Below are 18,195 nucleotides of genomic sequence, written 5' to 3'. Positions count from 1 at the left end.
ACATGTACATGTGTGTGCGTATGTGAAACTATTAACAGAGGAAAGGTACTGGAATTAAAAGAGGTTGGGGAAGGCTTCCTGGGAAAGACTTCCTGAAGAAGGTGGTATAATGCATAAAGAGACTTTTACTATAGTTATTTATTATTACTCTCTTGCAGTTATGTGAAGTCACCACCTATCCCATGCTCAGACACAACACAACCACCCCTATTAGGGTCATCTGCTCCTAAGAGTAGATGCCCTTAATCTACTTTCCAAGAATAAAGAGTTATACTAATCCCTAGGAAATATTTGACTTCTGATGAAAGGGATACTATGGGAGCCAAGGATTCTTAATTTTTCCAGACTCAATGGAAATTCCCTTCAGGACCACTCCTAAATAGTGTAAGGAGATGTAGAGGAAAACAGCTAACCATTGGTTTCCCCTAAGCCCATATATTTAGACAGATTTAGTTAGGAATCCTTAACTTGAAGGTCTATAAGCATTTTTTCCCATAACTATATTTGTTGATGGACCTGGAGTCAGAAAGAGCCGAATCCAAATCCATCCTCAGATATTTAGTAGCTGTATGATTCTGGACAAGTCATTTATTATTATCCTCATTTTACAGTTGAGAAAACTGAGGCAATCTCTGCCTGCCTTAGTTTTCTTAACTGTAAAATGAGGATAATAATTGTTGTGAGAGTTGTTGTGAGAATAATATTTGCAAAGTAGTAGTTAACCCAGAGTCAGCAAATTCTAGATACTATTATAAATGTGACTCTTTTTATTATAATTGGATTTCTTTGGGAGTCCTATTTTATGCCTTTTAAAATGATTCTGAGAAGAGAACCATAGGCTTTAGTAGACTAACCAAGAGCTCCACAATACCAAAAGATTTGATCTTGATAAATCTCTTGATGTATGTTGCTGTAGATCTTTTTTTTCTAGGGTCTGTGTAACTCCCTTTGACTATCACCCAAGTTTCAGGAGATGTTTTATTTTTCACTTTGGATAAGGGCAGTGCTGGTGAAAAGGCATCCAAGATGGTACCAAAAAGGTCCTTGCCTTCACTGGCAGCTTGACATCTTCACCCCAAGTAGCTTAACTCTAATAAATGATGTTCTGTTCTTCCAGTGGCGTCTTGATGACCATCTGTGAGGGTTTCTAAATCCATATTGCGGCACTCACTCCAGGTGGGGGCAATCTGGCTTCAAGAACACTTTCAGGGTGACTGAGAGAGTAAATCATTAATTTAGAAGCTCTGGGAGAAGTGGTACCATGGAATAGTGTGGATCCCAAGATGTAGTCATGATGCCTAATTCAACTTTCAATTACTAATCGAGAAGCCAACTACCGGGCTAATTAGACTCAAATGTCGTGGGGTAAAACTATTTATAAGATCATAGCTTTAGAGGTCATTTAATTAAACTCTTACACTTCACAGCATTTAGCAGACTCCTCAAACTTTGTAGGTAATTAATAAAGGTTCTCTGATTGATTGATTGATTGATTGGATGGTTGGTTGGCTGATACAGAGAAGGGAACTGAGTCCCAGAGATCAAGACCATGCCTAGGGGCAAAGAATCAGAATTGAGATATGAACCTAAATTCCCTGACTCCAAATTCAAAAAGCTTTCTATTACACCTTGACAGAACTCTCATTTAGTGTTCATACCTGCATGCCTGAGCATCATAAATAATAAATAACAACAGAGAGGAAGTATTACATCATGGTTAGAGAGTTGGTCTTGGAATCAAGCTGTCCTGGGTCATTCTGATGACTACTGACTGTGTGATCCTGAGCACAAATCTAGCAGAACTTTAATAAACATAATGACCAACCACAATTCTAGAGGACCAGTAATGAAACCCACCTCCTGACAGAGAAGGGATGAATTTGGGGTGCAAAATGAGATCTCTTTTTGGCCCATGGTCAATATGAAAATTTGTTTGGTCAGACTATGAATTTTTGGATTCCCACTCCCACCCCCAACCAATGGGTAAGATGTAGAAGGGAAAGAAAACAGATTTTTGTTCATTGGTGGCACAGTGGATAGAGCACCAGCCCTGGACTCAGGAGGACCTGAGTTCAAATCTGACCTCAGACACTTAATTACCTAGCTGTGTGACCTTGGGCAAGTCACTTAATTCCTTTGCCTTGTAAAAACCAAAAAAAATAAAATAAAATAAAAGAAAATTTTAAAAATAGAGGAAATTTTTTTTAAAAAACTACAAATCACAGACTTGCACTAGGGTTTCCTTTCCAGTACTTTTCTATGTCAATAAAATTATAGGTTCCAATAGAAACTAAGCAAGAAAAAAAGATAATTTATTATAAACTGGCATTTACATGGAGGCTTTAAGTTTCTCTGCAAGGCAAATGGGGTTAAGTGGCTTGCCCAAGGCCACACAGCTAGGTAATTATTAAGTGTCTGAGACTGGATTTGAACCCAGGTACTCCTGACTCCAGGGCCGGTGCTTTATCCACTATGCCACCTAGCTGCCCCGAGGCTTTAAGTTTTGAGAAGTATACTATCTCTTTTGACCTTAAAAACTAACCTGAACAGCAGTTTCCACAGTTCTTATTCTCCTTTTGCTACAGATAAGAACTGAAGATTGGAAAAGGTTCTAAGGATTCTTCAAGTTCTGATCTATTAGTCCAATCAATCAATCATGTGTGAGGACTGAGTCTTATGATCATAGAATTACATAGCCTTCGAACTAGAAGGAATGTTAGAGGTTACTTAATCCAACCCCCCTAATTTTGCATATGAGGAAACTGAGGCACAGACAAATGGGAATCTTCCCAAGGTCAGAGATCAGAGAAGGATTCAAACCCAATTCCCCTGACTGCAAATCCAGAACTCTTTCTCCAGTATTTCACTACTGATGCTGCTATGTTGGTGTCTTGAAACAATGAGATAGACAAAGGAAGCGATATCAGTTGCTCCAGACATAGGGTATATCTTCTATAATTGAAAGAAAGCTTAACACCTCTCTAGACCATGTCCCCCAAGATCAAACTCATACTTTGCACTGACCTTTTGTACGGCAAAGAGGATCTGGTCATAGAAATCCTTTTGCGTGTACACGGCGTAGGTGTCATCCATTTGATCTGCATATCCTTTCAAGAAGAGATGTTTGAAGGCTACTGTGTTCTCCTCCTTGAAGGCAACTACCATCTGGTTACTCAGACCAAAAAAACCCAGCTTTTAAGGAAGAAAAAAAAAAGAGGTGACTTTTAAAAGAAGCTTACTGCTTCCAAGGCAACATTTCAATCTAAAGTAGGTACATTCAGTAAATTTATCTTTGGTTTACATGTGCTCATTGATAAGGTGACACAGTCAGGTGCAAAGCCCCTGACCTGGAGTTAGGAAAACCTGAGTTCAAATATTAACCTCTTAACTAAGCCTCTTAATCTCTGTCTGCTTCAGTTTCTAGGAGATCAATAATAGGTTGTGAAGGTTGTGAAGACAAAATGAGAATAAAAACTGTAAAGTGCTTTGGAAATCTAAAGCATTATATAAAGGCTAAATATTTAATTCTGATTAATATGAAGGATGGGTTTCCAGGGTTAGAATCACAAGACAAGACTTTGCCTTGATTGAATTCAATTCTAATATTCAAGAAGGAGTACAAGAGGGTGAAAGTCCTTGGTTCAAATTCTGTTTCTGATCCTTAATGGCTGGATGACCATGGTTAAGTCACTTAACATTTTAGGGATGCAAGCAATTCTCTCAGAAATATCTACAAAGGTGTAGATGGTCATCTGTAACTAAAATTCACCAATGAAACCACAGATCCTTAAGTTTTAAGTGACTTTTGGGGGGAGCTGAATGTATGTTATAGTGCCAAAGGTTTAGGATGAGGTGAGGGAAGGGCACCAGGATCAAAAGTAGCATAAATTTAAGGTTTTTGCTTATGATGGATCTGGCTATTTTATTGGTGAAACAACCTATGAATGAGTTATACAACAATACAAGGTAGGATATCAATCATCAAGTGGTTATTAAGAACCTACTATGTATTAGGGGATATCCTCTAGAGAAGATACACAGCCAAAAAAAAAAAGATAATACGTTGGGATGAAGATACTAGAAACTTGAAGGAATTTCAAAAAATTTCATGTAAAAGAAATATTTGAGCTGAACCTTGAATGAAATCATGAACTCTAAGAGACAGAAGAGGGAGAACTTTTCAGGAATGGAGAACAGTCAGTGCAAAGACACATTGACAGACAATAGAATGTATGTGAGGGGCAGACATATATAATGAAAGCAAAGTCTGTGCCAGATTGTGAAGGATTTTAAATGACAGACTTTATATTTGATCCTTGAAGTCATGGGACTATATACATGGAACCAGAAGGAATGGTGATTATCTAATTCAATCCCTTATCTAACAGGGAATTTAAGTCACTTGCTCTGGGACAGTCAGTAAGTGTCTAAGGCAGGTTTTCCTGACTCTAATTTTAGTGCCCTATCCAATACATCCCCCTCCCCCACCCCTCTCTTTTTCAGTAGGGAGTCACTGGGATTTGTGAGCAGGGGAGTGGTATGGTCAGCCTGTACTGAGGAAGGTCACTTTAGCTTTTGTATGGAAGATGGGTTGGAGAGAGGAGAGATGAGGTCAGGAGACCAATGAGGATGCTCCTGTGATAGACTAAGCAAGTGATGAAGACCTGACTGATGGGGATTGTATGGGTGGAGAGGAGGGGATGCTTCTCATTCTGGCAGTAGAATGGAAACCAATTGGTTAGAAGGAATGAAGGTGAGTAAGAAATCATGAGTGACTTCAAAGTTGCAAACTGCAGTGGAGCAGAAGAATGATGGTACCCTCAAGAGAACAGCAAAGTTTGGAAGAGATGGTACATTTGGGAGAAAAGATAATGAGTTCTGTTTTAGACAGGTTGAATATGAGATATGTAATGGGCATCTAGTTCAAAGTGTCCAATGGGCAATCGATCATTTTGTACTAGAGTTCAACAGAGAGACTAAGGTTGAATAAGGAATCATCTTCATAGAGAGATTGAACCAATGGGGAATGATGAAGGCAACAAAGGAAAGTTAATAAAGGGAAGAGAAAGGGACTCGGGCTTAGAGTATACCCATATTTAAGGGGAGTGATCTGACAAAGGAGACTAAAAAGGAATGGTCTGATGGGAAGGAGAAGGAGAGAATACCGACACAAAAACCTACAGAGGAGAATATCCAAGAAAAGAATTGTCAACTATGTTAAAAGCTATAAAAAGGTTAAGATGACTGAATACATATCATCAGATTTGGTAATTAAGAGAATGCTGATAACTTGGAAGGGGGGAAGCAGTTTCAACGGAGAGATAAAGAAGTGGAAGCAATGAGTGTAACCAGGTTTTTCTTGGCGTTTGCTTAAAAAAAAGAGAAGAAAGGACAGCTAGGTGGTGCAGTGGATAAAGCAACAGCCCTGGAGTCAGGAGTACCTGGGTTCAAATCCGGTCTCAGACACTTAATAATTACCTAGCTGTGTGGCTTTGGGCAAGCCACTTAACCCCATTTGCCTTGCAAAAACCTAAAAAAAAAAAAGAGAGGAAAGCTAGAGAATAAAAGTTTACTGGGATAGTAGGGTCAAGTGAGAGCTTTTTAAGGATGGAGAAGACTGGGTTATGAATAAAGTTTAATGTTGAAGTAAATAGTAGAAGTATAAGCATCACACTGATAGCTTAAGGTTTAAGAAATGCTTAAAAAACATACAGACAATAAATAGAAAAGGATAATTTTGGTTATTAAACTTGTCCAGGTTGGACCAGGACTTCTGTTTTCAGTTTGGCTGGGGACTCATTGAAACACATTGAAACAGAAACAATACCTACTGGCTTCTTTCCAAAAAGGGGGCTGGTCACTTGATCCCCAAAGAGAAGGTTGGGGTGTTTTACATTAAGAAAATGGAGTCACTCTATTGCCAGATTGCAAGGCCTTTAGTAAGCTAAGACACTTACCCCAGCCTTCCAGACATCTGATACAAAGATGTAAATTATGCCTAAGCATCTGATCATGTCCAGGTTCTTTTATGGCAATAACCCTATCATGGAGTCTTTCTGCCTCTTTTAAACAACATTAAGGTCACTTGCCTGATATTGCTAAAAATGCACATACTGCAAGTTTTAAAATGCATTTGCTAAATAACTAACTGCTCTTAGTTTTCCTTGTAAACACCCCGGGAAGACCAGGGGAATTAAATTAATTTACTGAAATCAGGTCACTTCTTTGAACTTTCAGCTCTAGACTCCTTAGATTGTTTTTAATTTACTGAGTAAGACTGCCAAAGAAAAAGGCATGAGTAAGATGGTATTAATTATTAGGAAACAGTGTATTTCTCCTGGGACTTCAAAGTATTCACAGGATCAAAGATTTTAGAGTCAATTAATAAGCGTTTATGAAGTATACTGTAAATAAGGGCTAGGAATATACAGATACAAGTAGAAATTCCCTGCCCTCAAGAAGCTTACGGTTTAATAGAGAATTTCATCTAAAGCTGGAAGAGATTTCAGAGATCATGAAGTCCAAAAGTTCTTAACCTGGAATCCATGGCTTTGTGTTTTTATTATTTCAGTATCTTTGATTTCCTTTGCAATCCTACATTAATTTCATTTTTTGCATTTTAAAACATTATTCTCAAAAGGATTTTAGCCAGTCTTCCAAAGTGATCCATGACATCTGAAAGGTAAAGAACACCTAATTTTTCTCCAGCTTTCTCCTTTTCTAAATGAGGAAACTTAGTCAAGAGTCCTGAAGTGATTTACTTGTTAAAGATCACAAAAATAAATGTCAGAAAGAAAATTTAAACACAGGCTCTCTTACTCCAACCTGGTTGTTCTTGCTTCAATGTCAAGTCTACTGAGAACTGAATGAGAAAGATCACTCCATATGGGTCAATTTGAAATGAAAGCAAAATGGATCATGAGTATGCTTGAGTACCTTTGTAATCAGGGGGATCAGATATTTTGGGTCTATTTTTCAAAATTTTTCAATTTTAGAAAATCATCTTATTTAGGAATTGAATTTTCATGACCATTCAGTCCAAACTAGACACAGGCAAATGCCTGTTAGATCATATCCAACAAGTGGGCATCCAGCATTGGATGGACTTGAATACTTCCAAGGTCCATTACCACTCAATACTATGGTGCTTTTGGACAGTTTTTCCAAAATTTTTACTGACATCAAGTCTTAACCTTTTCACAACTGCTCTTGGTTTCACTCTTTTTGGTCAAACACACCAAATCCCTCCATAATATAAAGGCCATTCCAAAACTTGAAGGCAGTTATCATGTCCTATCTATTCCCTCTTACCCTGTTTCCTCTTCCCATTTTCTTCGATAGGTTAAACATGTCCAGGTCTTTCAACAGATCCTCATGTGACATGGATTCAGAACTCTTCAACATCCTGGTTGCCTCTGAAAACTCTCCAGTTTGTCAATATTATTCTTAAAAAACATAACACCCAGAAATGAATTCAATATCCTTTTATTTTTATTTTTTTTAGGTTTTTTTTTCAAGGCAAATGGGGTTAAGTGACTTGCCCAAAGCCACACAGCTAGGTAATTATTAAGTGTCTGAGACCTGATTTGAACCCAGGACTCCAGGGCCGGTGCTTTATCCACTGCGCCACCTAGCTGCCCCCTCAATATCCTTTTATTAAGAGAAAAGGGATCAAAAATAAAAGGAAGTCTGGTACTATGAGAAGAATGAACTCTGGATTCAAATCCTACTTCTATCATTTACTGCCTATATACATATATATATATATATATTATATATATATATACATATATACATCATATTAGGCCTCAGTTTCCTCATCTGTAAAATGAAAGATGACCTCCACTTCCAGCTTTAAATCTATGAACCTATATTTTAAAAGTAAAAATAAACACAACTTCTACTTTTTGCATCAAACTGTGTCCTTTTTGTTTTCCTCTGTTTGCACTTATTTAATCCTGCTCCCACCATACCAAAGTAAGAAAACAGAAGAATCATACTTCTCAACCAATTTTATAAAGAAATTCTCCAGCAATAATTAGAGATTCAATGATTCAAAATTCTAATGCATGAATTTGTGTCCATCTGGAAATGGTTCTAGTAGAATAACGTAAGTAGCCATCCTTGCCCCCAATATCAGTAATTTGAATGAAGATATGGATGGCACACCAATGTGGAAATAATTAGGAAGGATGGCTAATAGCTGGATAAGAGAATCAAGATTACAAAAGATCTCAATAGACTAGAATGATGGATCGTGTCTATAGAAGGCACTGGCAAGGAACCCAAAAAAACCACCTTCCTGCGAAAGGTGGTATTTGAGAGGATTTGTAAAGAAAGCCAGGGAAGTCAGGAGGCAAAGGTGAGGCAGGAGAGCTTCCTGGAAATGAGGGGCAGCTAGTAGAAAGGAAAATAAATTGTAGATGGTATATCATGCTTTGAAGAATAGTAAGCAGTCCATAGGCTGGACTGTAAAACCTATGTAAGGGAGTAAAGTCTAAGAAGAGAGGAAAAAGGTAACAAAACTAAAGATAAGGTAATGACTCAAAACCATACTGGATAAAGGTATTGCAGGGACTGTGGTATAAAGACAAAAGGTATTCACAAAATGCATTTTTTTTAAGATCACTAGGTTAAGTGAATCCAAACAATCTGTCTGAACTAGAAACCCTCTATGGACAATACAAGTTGGTTGTTAGGGAATTCAACCAAACAGGAACAGAAAGGAGAACCAGTGATGTCTAAACCTCTCCCTGGATGTAGGGTAGATTGGCCAGTGACAGTTTCTTCTTTCAATTTGGGGATTTTCAGATAAACTTGATTGAAAATGAAAAGAGAAGTGTTACATCATTAACTGAATCAGGAGTCAGAGAACTTAAGTTGCAATCCTACCTCTGCCAATTAATAATCTCTTTGAGTCTCAGTTTCCTCATGTGTAAAATGAGTGAAATGGATAAGATGGAACTCCGAGTTCTCAATCTGGCAGTCAAAGCCAATCAATGTTCTTGCATGAAAATTATGTTAATAACAAAAGTAAAAATCATGAAAAAGGATGAAATATAGAAAAAACCAAATCTTTTTTCACTAATATTTAGAATAATAGTAATAACTGACATATGCAAAGTTCCTGGCATATACAAAGATTTACAAAGTACTTTCCATACTGTACTTCATTTGAACCTCAGAACAAGCCCCTCAGATGGTGGTATAGATATCATTCTCATCTTCATTTTGGAGATAAAAAAAATAAGACCTAACCGACATGCCCATGGTCATATTACTTGGATCAGAGGGAATATTTGAACCCAAGTCTTCCTGACCAATAGTCCAAACCCCTTTATCCACCCTATCAGATGATTCTCAGGAGAATAGGGGTTTCTAAAGTCCAGATAGCTTCAGTCTCCATACTATAATATCTGCCCATTTCAACAAACTCTTCTTTTTATTAATGGAAGGGTCATATCAAGGATAACACTTGAAGAACTTACCTGGATTGTCACCATTGCAATTTTTAAAATCTGTATGACAAGCTTCCATGGTTTTCTTCCCCGAGCCCAAAATTTTTCACAAGGGTTCATGAAGAAAAATTTGAGTTTCCTTCTCATCTGGTCTTCTAAAAGCAGCTCCTGAGAGATTGATGCATGTTGCTTAGTATTGTAGCGACTGTCATCCTCTTGAGAGATACAGCTACTTATAACTATTCCCGAATTTTCCATTTCTAGAATGAAAAGTGTTTGTTATAGATGTCAGATAGTTCAAAAAAGAAAGTAAAAGAAAACCCATCTTCTAGCTTCAACAAGAGGTTTGGTTTCTGTCTTTTCGAAACCTATTTCATATATCTGCACACATCCGATAAGTGGTATCCTCTAATATGAAAGGTATACTTTCCAATGTGACTCACATACTGAGTAGAGCATTGGGTTAAATGAATTTTCTCCTTACAAAAAAAGTAAGTTACCAGATGCAAGGGATATTTCTACTTTAAAAAGCATCCTTTAGATAAAACAGTCAAACAGATATGCTCCTAGGATGTGGCCCCTCCAGAGGTATAACTAGAAATGCTGCTACCTGGGGCAAATTTCAATTGGAGGGTTAAAGGGAAAGGGGAAAGAAGAGGAAGAGGGAAAAAAAAATAAGTGTTTATAGTGTACTTACTGGAGGGCCAGGGTATTGGGTATGGCTTTTCAGGGTAATTCCCCTAGAGAAGCCAATGGTGGGTACACAGTGATGAGCCAGGACCTGGTGGAAGCCTGGACCAGTAGGGAGATTATCAGGTTTAGGAAGGGATGAAGAACATGCCTCAAATGATGGATGGCCCCTTGAGACAGTTGTCTTACCCTAATTATTTCTTTAGCTCCTCTGTAACCTGCCCCTAAAGTACATGCATGCTTCAGACACTTCCTAGCTATTGGACCTTGAGCAAGTCACCTCACTTCTGTTTGCCTCAGTTTCCTCATTTGTAAAATGAGCTGGAAAAGGAAATGATCAGTACTTTTCCATGAAAACCCCAAATAGAGGCATGTAGAGTCAGACACAACTAAATCAAGTCTTAAATAGTTGCTAGAGAGTTGGTCTCTGAGAAAGGAATCAATAAGATTTTATTCATCTCCATCTACAGGACAAGTCTTGTGCCAAGCACTAATGATACAATTAAAAAAATGAGACGTCCTCTACTTTCATGGAACTTGGATGCAAACAGGAATTCTCACCCAGGAAGCCCTGAGTTCAAGAGCTGACTTTGTCAAATACCCATCAATGACTGGAGGTAGATCACTTAAATTTTTAGGTGTCCCAGACAACAAGAGTCAAGCCTTCATAGGTAGAGGAAATTCTTCAATGAAAAGTCCCTAGACTGATGAGTTAGAGGTCTGGTTAAAATATAGTTAAAATACACACACACACACACACACACCCCATAATCATTTTGTGGAGCCAATAAATAGGTATTGGGGTCTCATTTTTTCCATTTACAAACAGATTAAAAGACTTGATCAAAGTCACATGAAGACTGAGTGGTTCTGAGAGACCCAGAACCAGGTTAGCTGACACCTACTTCCATTTAATCTAATAAACTCATATTTTAAGATTCTATCATGTGCAAGTCTAAGTCCTGAGGATCTTAAGAGGAGAAAAACATAGTACCTGTCCTCAAGGAGCTTACAGTCTACTAGGAGGTGCATCTCATAGACAAATTAAGTATAATAAAAATGTAATCTAAGGAGAAAAACAAGGTAGTTTAATAGTGCTTTGGATAGAGGTGAGCCAGGTTGAAATCTGGCCACAGACGTTAAATAATTGTGTGACCCTTGGCAAGTCACTTAGTCTATCTACCTCAGTTTCCTCAGTTGTAAAATGGATATAATGACAACTTCTATCTCCCAGGATTGTTGTCTGCCTCAGTTCTCTCAGATTTAAAATGGGGATAATAACCATTTCTGTTTCCTAGGGATGCTGTCTGCCTTCATTTCCTCAGGTATAAAACAGGGATAATAACTTCTATCTCTCAGGATTGTTGTCTGCCTCAGTTTCCTCAAGTGTAAAATGCAGATGGTTGTTGTGAAAATGTTAAATGAATGTTTCCACAACACTCCTTCCAAGAGGAAGGACCAGTAGGGAGAGAGAGAATGAGGGAATGTGGAAGGGAAGAGAAATCTAGAAAGGTTTCCTGAAGATAGTGACTTCTAACCATTTTGTTTGACATCTAAATTTTCTCTTACTCCCCCCCCTTTCAAAAAGCTTACCTAAGAATCTTAAAGTTGATTCTGTGATGATCAAATCAGACCTAAACACAAAATTTCATAATAATGCTCTTATCCATTACACTAAGGGTCACAGATTTCAATTATGCCCTTCGTACTCCCTACTGCTTTTTTTTTAAAAGAAGAAAAAGAAAATTAAGCTTTAAAAAAAAAACCTTACCACACAGCACGTAACTTTAATCCACAGGAGCAAGGAGCAAATGAGCTAGCCACAATGAATTAATTACATTCGGTTCATCTCATCAGGTTATCCCAGAGGAGAGACCTAAAGCACTCTGCGGACTAAAGACCTGGCCGCAAACATTAGATCTACGGAGCTGTGAGCCCCTTGAAAGCCACAGACTCTCCAGAAACCTATTAGCTGTGCAAGAGTTCACATGAAATCTGTCAAACGTCCACAGCAAGCAGAACTAGACTAAGCGATGCTGAGTTGGAACGCCAACAGGAGGGGGAGGATGCATTTCAGAGATCAGGTATACTTGAAACTGCCAAACCACCAACACCATTATTGGACAGTGGAATTTCACCTCCACTATCTGTAGTTTAGTTGAGCTGAGTAAAGACAAAAATGGACACAATCATTTAAGTGCTTCCCATATAGGGCTTTTATAAACACTAAAAGTCACATACCAGAGTGCCTGGGTGAAGGTCAGTCTTTATAGCTCTCTTGCAAAAGCATTGGTCCCACTTAACCAACAATATCACTTTGGCTTCCATTTTTTTTAATGCAGTAATTTAGCCAAAACTGTGCTGAAGCAAAGAAGCCAAGGGTGGGAAATGAAGCAGAAATTCTGTCAAATGGAAGCCAAAAAAACTCCCACACCCTTTTCATTTTAAGTCAAAGGTAGGTTTTTTCCCCCCTTAAAATTTTTTCATAAAGATCTCGGAGGATTTCAGACCCTTGGAAGTCATAGGACCATAGATTTAAAGATGGAAGGGGTTCTTAGAGGCCAGCTAAAAATCTAATCCCACATCCTTCAGATGGGAGAACTGATATTCAAAAGATTGTGACAGATTGGCTAAGATCACAAGAGAAATAAGTGAAGAAAACAGGATTTGAACAGGGTCCTCTGACTTGGACCAATGCTCTTTTCTTTTTTTTTTTTTTGCAATTTAATGGGGATTAAGTGATTTGCGCAGAGTCACACAGCTGGGTAATTATTAAGTGTCTGAGGTCAAATTTGAACTCAGGTCCTCCTGACTTCAGGGCTCTATCCATTGTGCCACTTAGCTACCCCATGACCAAGGTTCTTTCAGTGAAATATAAATTGCCTCTAGAACAGGTAAAGAAACAAGGTTAAACAGGTTAGGAGAATTGTCCAAAGACACCCAAGTAGGGTGGTCAGTGGCAGGGTCCATATTAAGGACTAGAGGCAGGATGGTGGAATGAAAACTTAAGGCTGGACTACGAATCAAAGGCTCCGCTGCTGAACTCAGATCTGGTGCTTAATACTTGGCCCAGTCTCTTGACTTTTCTTGGGAGCTTTGCACTAAGTAACTTCTAAAGTCCTTTCCGACTTTAAATTTCCAACATTATAGAATTCTGACACTTCCAGTTGAGGGATCTTCTCAAACTCCTTTGCTGGATTCACTGGGAGGAAGAGGGGGGAGAAGGCCTTTGGACAAGTCAACTTCCCCTGCTTCCTTCAGGGATTACATGGAGAGGAAGTTGGGCGGAGCCCTGAATGCAGCAATGACCTTGGAGGCAGGAGGACAGTTTGAATCCAGCCCCACAACTACCCCTGACTGGCTAGTTGCCTTTGCACAAGTCTGATTGCCTCACCGCCAGGGCCATCTCCAGCCGTCCTTATTCATACCTGGGCACCGGCCTCAGGTGGCTCTAGAGGAGAAAGTGAGGCTGCTGACTTGGCACCCCCCCCAACTCAAATCCAGCTCATGTGCTTATCATGGCATCACCCCCCTGGTGTCGTGGTCTTCCAGAATGAGGGAGAAAAAAAACAGCATCAGCATGAAAATGAAAGGGAGAACTGGTCTCAGGTCCTCTCCAGCTCTAGAACAGTGCCGGCTCTGAGCCTTAGTTTCCTCCGGCTGCCCCTGCTCTGCATGGAGAGGGAGGGGGCAGGGGCCGGGGGGTGATTTGGCAGATCTTTTCCAGTCCTCGCGGGTGAGCCTGGTCCCTGGGGCACACTAAGGCAGCCAATGCTTGCTGTAAGAGTGCCCGGGCCACGGGCAGCTCGCTCCAGGCGGCCCTGGCAGAGAAGCAGTGGGGGGCGAGGCAGGCGCCGCACCCCGGCCCCCTCGGGCTCGGGGGAGCCCCGCGCACCAGCCCCGCGCTCACCTTTTCCAGGCAGGTGCGCAGGAGCACCCCAGAAAAGCTGCAGTTCGCGCTGCGGCCCCGGCCCTGTCCCCCTCCTTTCCACGGCCAGCAGGGCCCCGGGGGCCGGCTCTGGGCCCCGAGGCAGATGGGCAGCTGCCCGCAGCGCACCTGGCCGGCCTCCTGCTGGTGCTTACCTGGAGCCGGGCCGATCTGCGGCGGTGCCCGGGGAGGTGCCCGGCCACCAAGGTCTAGCGGGGGCCTGCCATGCCCCCCCCGGCTCCGGGCCCGACGGACTCGGGGCGGGCCGGAGGCTGCCCAGCGCGGCCTGGCCAAGGCGCCCCGCACCGCCACCCCCGAGGCCTCCTCGGCTTCCTCCGGGCTCAGGCTCGGGGTCAGGCAGGAGAGGCCGGGAGGGCATCCTCCTCCTCCTCCTCCCCAGCCCAGCCCAGCCCAGCCCGGCCCAGCCCAGCCCGGCCCAGCCCAGCCCAGCCCGGCCCAGCCCAGGCACTCCCCTCGTGATCCAGGCCCTTCACCCCTCCCCGCCCTCCTTCCCCTCTGCTTCCCCTCCCACTCCTCTGCCTCCCTCTGCCTTCCCGTCTGCTTTGGTCCCAGGACTGCAGCAGGACAAGGACCCTGAATGAACCCGCTGCCAGCCCCCCGAACTCTCTGGAAGCCCAGGAGGGGCTGGGGGTACAAATGCAAGGCACTTATTCCACTGGCCTAACAGTCAAGCCGGGTGGATCCGAGTCAAGAAGAAAAGGGGTCTCCCAACAACTCATTGAACTGAACCTCTCTGAGACTCAGTTTCCTTATCTGTACAATATCGGTAATTGCAGTATCTACTTCACAAGGTTTGCAAGAGACTTCAATGAGAAAATGCAAGTAAAAGACTTTGCAAATCTTGTTGAAAGGGAACCCAAGTGTCAGTTATTATCTCTGCTATCATGGCTTAACCAGGACCATCTTTCAATTTGCTTTTATACATGAGTGTGCATGTGTAGGTATGTATATATATGTAGGTGTGTGCGCATTGCAACTCCCACTTGGAGAACTCTGTGTTGATTGCTGTATCCTTTTATATTTGAATGTGCATATGGATGTATATATGGATGTGTGTGTTGGCACTCCAAAGTCCCATTTCAAAAACTCTGATTCAGTGCATTGAAGTTTCCTTTTAAATATGAGTGTGTGTATATGTGTGTGTGTGTGTGTGTGTGTGTGTGTGTGCTGGGACTCCAAAGCCCCACCTCAAGAACTCTGACTCAGGGGATCTACATATGAGTGTGCATGTGTCTATATTGTGAACCCTTAAAATGATAAGAACCTTAAAACACAGGGTTAAAATAACATAACAGGAAAAAAAAAGTATGGATCAGACATGAAGTTTTATTCTCTGGGATTTACCATTATTGTTAGGTGGAAGCCATGACCACACACATACTGTGGGAGCTCAGAAAACTTATACAGAAACTAGAGGAAGGGAACAGAATATACGCAACAAAACCTTAAACTTGCCTGGAGACCATTCTATTATTTGATATCAAAGAAATGCTACAATGCTATTTTGCCTAAAGGAGGGAACTTTTCTCTTCAAGTACCAGGAGGGCAGGGCAAGTACTCTTCAAATTATAAAGGATTTAGGAGGACAGGACTAGTCTTTCAAAGTCTAAATCCTCACAAAGCTAAGAAAAAAAATCTACCCTTGACCAGGAATAATTGTAAAAATTTATAGTAATTATTATATTGTGGCAGTGTGTGTGTGTGTGTGTGTGTGTGTGTTGGGACTCCAATCTCCTGCTTCAAGAACTCTGATTCAGTAGGTTGGTTGATTGCAGTGTCCTTTTATATTTGACTGTGCATACGCATGTCTAAGTTTGTGTATATTGCATGTGTGTGCATATTGAGACTCCAAAGCCCCATTTCAAGAATTTCCATTCATTGGGTTGGCGTATTGCTTCTTGTCCTTCCTAATGAAAGAAGACCAACATGACATCACTATGTTAGGGATGAGTTACTGCGTGTCCGACTGGCTGAGCAGACTAATACGAGCTCAGAATGCTCTACCACAGAATAGTCCTTGTGAATACCTGGGGTGGAAATGGTCTACTCAGTCTTTCTTAGAATTGCTCACCATCTTCCTTCAAAGTTTGGCACAAGCATGACCTCCAACAGGTTTTTTTTTTCCTGAACCCCCTAGACACTGATGTTTCCCTTCCCAAACCCTTATATTCACTTTGTAAGCATCTTGCACTTATTCATCTCTATGTACATATTGTTCCTCCTCCCACCCCACTCCCCAATAAAGAAAGTTCCTTACTTAGAGGCAGAACTTTCACTTTGTCTCTGTTCCTCCACAGAGTCCCTAGCATCTAATAATCTCTTCACAAATAGAGGGTATCCCAAAAGCCTTTCTGGACATTGGTATTTTGTTGAGTGATTGACATGGTAGAAATTGTTGGAAATGGAGTCAGAGGACCTGAGACTGAACCCCATCTCTGCCACTCAATCACATGACTACGAGTTGTCATTCCCCCCCCTTCCTGTGGCTCTCATCTTTCTTATCAGAAAAATCAGCAAATAGAACTAGAGATGATCTCTAAGGATCCTTGAAGGCCTCGACTGATTTGCCAATCACAGGTAGCTTCTCATTGCTTTATAATAGTACTTGGGTTGTTTTGACTTGGCTTATGGTTTCTTAAAAGGACTGTTTCAGAGATGGTTGAGACTCGTTTGTCTTTCCTCCAAGAGGACCATAATATTCAAGTGACTTGGATCTGGGGTGGGGGGGAGGCTGTGCAAAGTCACCTGTCTCACTTTCTTCTGGAGCCATCTGGGTCCAGTGGCCGGATATGGATAAGGATGACTGGAGATGGGCCTGGATGCAGTGGGAGACCTTGGCCTTTTTAAGCTAAGGTCTTTAACAGGTCTCAATTTGACTGAGGCAGTGCCCATTCAGTGATTGATAGTTGACATTCATTCTCGAATAAGACTGTGAGGTCAGGGCTAGGTGATGCCATGACAAGCACATGAATTGGATTCAAGTGAGGGGGATGCTGTGCAAGTGAGACAATCAGGGTTAAGTGCCCTGATTGCCCAAGGTCACACAACTAGCAAGTGACTGAGGCAGGATTTGAACTCTGACCTGCCTGACTCCAAGACCAGGGCTCTATCCACCACAACACCTAGTGATTAAAGCAGATAATAAAGGAAAAAAAGCAAAGAAGGGTCTCTTTTACCTAGTCCAAAAATAAATCAGTCTGGGAGGGAAAGATGCTCTAGATTTCTGGGGGAAACAGAAACAATTCCTATTCGCATGCACTCTGAGTATTCAGGACCAAGTGGGGGCTTGACCTGGGAACTATTTTTGACCTATCAATGAGAGTCAGGATGATTTAGGTTTAAGGGAAGGTCCCTAAGAAAAAAGTCTAGCCTGGTTTCAGCCATCAAAATTTACATTCCCTTAGGCAGAGCACAGAAAAATAAAGGTGTAATATCCTCTCTACAAGATTCTAGGGATGAAGAAACCGAGTTCTAGACAGATGAAGTGGTTTGGCAAGGTCTGTTAGGTGGTAAATTGCAAAGAGAGGTTTCCTCCCAAGCATTCTGACTCCCAGATTAGCATTCCTTCCCCAAGACCTTGGCCACCTACTAGGCTGAGTTTTTGAGTTCAAGTCTCTAATCTTGCTAATCAGTATGTTAATAGCAGGAATGAAAAGAGGTGGAAACACACTACTTATAGCATCCTCCATAATTGGCTGTTTCCAGTATTGCCTTGAGGATTTGGCAAAAGACTACAAAGCCTGAATCCTATACTTTTGACTAGATGTTTTTATTCTGAGCCCATCAAAATACAGTAAGAGCTACTTTAAAATACAGTGCAAATGAGAGGGGCCATACCCTTACTTTGGCTTCCAGCTAGGTCTCTCCAAGGTTATGTGGGTAGCAAACCTGTTATTTTTTCCCTCTCAGCTACGAATGAACAATCTTTTATAGTACCTCCAAAGACCCATCACACCTTGAGGAGAATAAAAAGAGGTGATGGATAGAGGCTTTATTATAATTCCACTTTAAGTGAAAAACTGCTATTAAAGAAATTCTTGAAAAACACAAACTGCTGATTTGAAAAGAAATTGAAGTGAAAACCTGGAGAGAAATCTC

General features: G+C 41.0%; 1 protein-coding gene across 3 annotated transcripts in view; it reads right to left on the bottom strand.

Annotated features, from left to right (window-relative positions):
* Nucleotides 1-14,309, bottom strand: part of MCOLN3 (mucolipin TRP cation channel 3) — a 52,324-nt gene extending 38,015 nt beyond the window's left edge. For 2 of the 3 annotated variants that reach the window (XM_074221778.1, XM_074221780.1), the window contains exons 1-3: nucleotides 14,232-14,309; nucleotides 9,489-9,718; nucleotides 3,025-3,192 (exon numbers count right to left, since the gene is read on the bottom strand). In XM_074221778.1, coding sequence (XP_074077879.1) covers nucleotides 3,025-3,192; nucleotides 9,489-9,716 — 396 coding nt within the window. In that variant the 5' untranslated portion in view covers nucleotides 9,717-9,718; nucleotides 14,232-14,309. Of the gene's footprint in view, nucleotides 1-3,024; nucleotides 3,193-7,311; nucleotides 7,460-9,488; nucleotides 9,719-14,231 lie in introns of those variants that run through there. The other variant, XM_074221779.1, reaches the window with a different exon arrangement.
* Nucleotides 14,310-18,195: the final 3,886 nt, after the last annotated feature.

This window comes from Macrotis lagotis, chromosome 2 (genome assembly GCF_037893015.1).
Source record: "Macrotis lagotis isolate mMagLag1 chromosome 2, bilby.v1.9.chrom.fasta, whole genome shotgun sequence".
NCBI lineage: Eukaryota > Metazoa > Chordata > Mammalia > Peramelemorphia > Peramelidae > Macrotis > Macrotis lagotis.
This window is presented reverse-complemented; position numbering and strand designations above follow the sequence as displayed.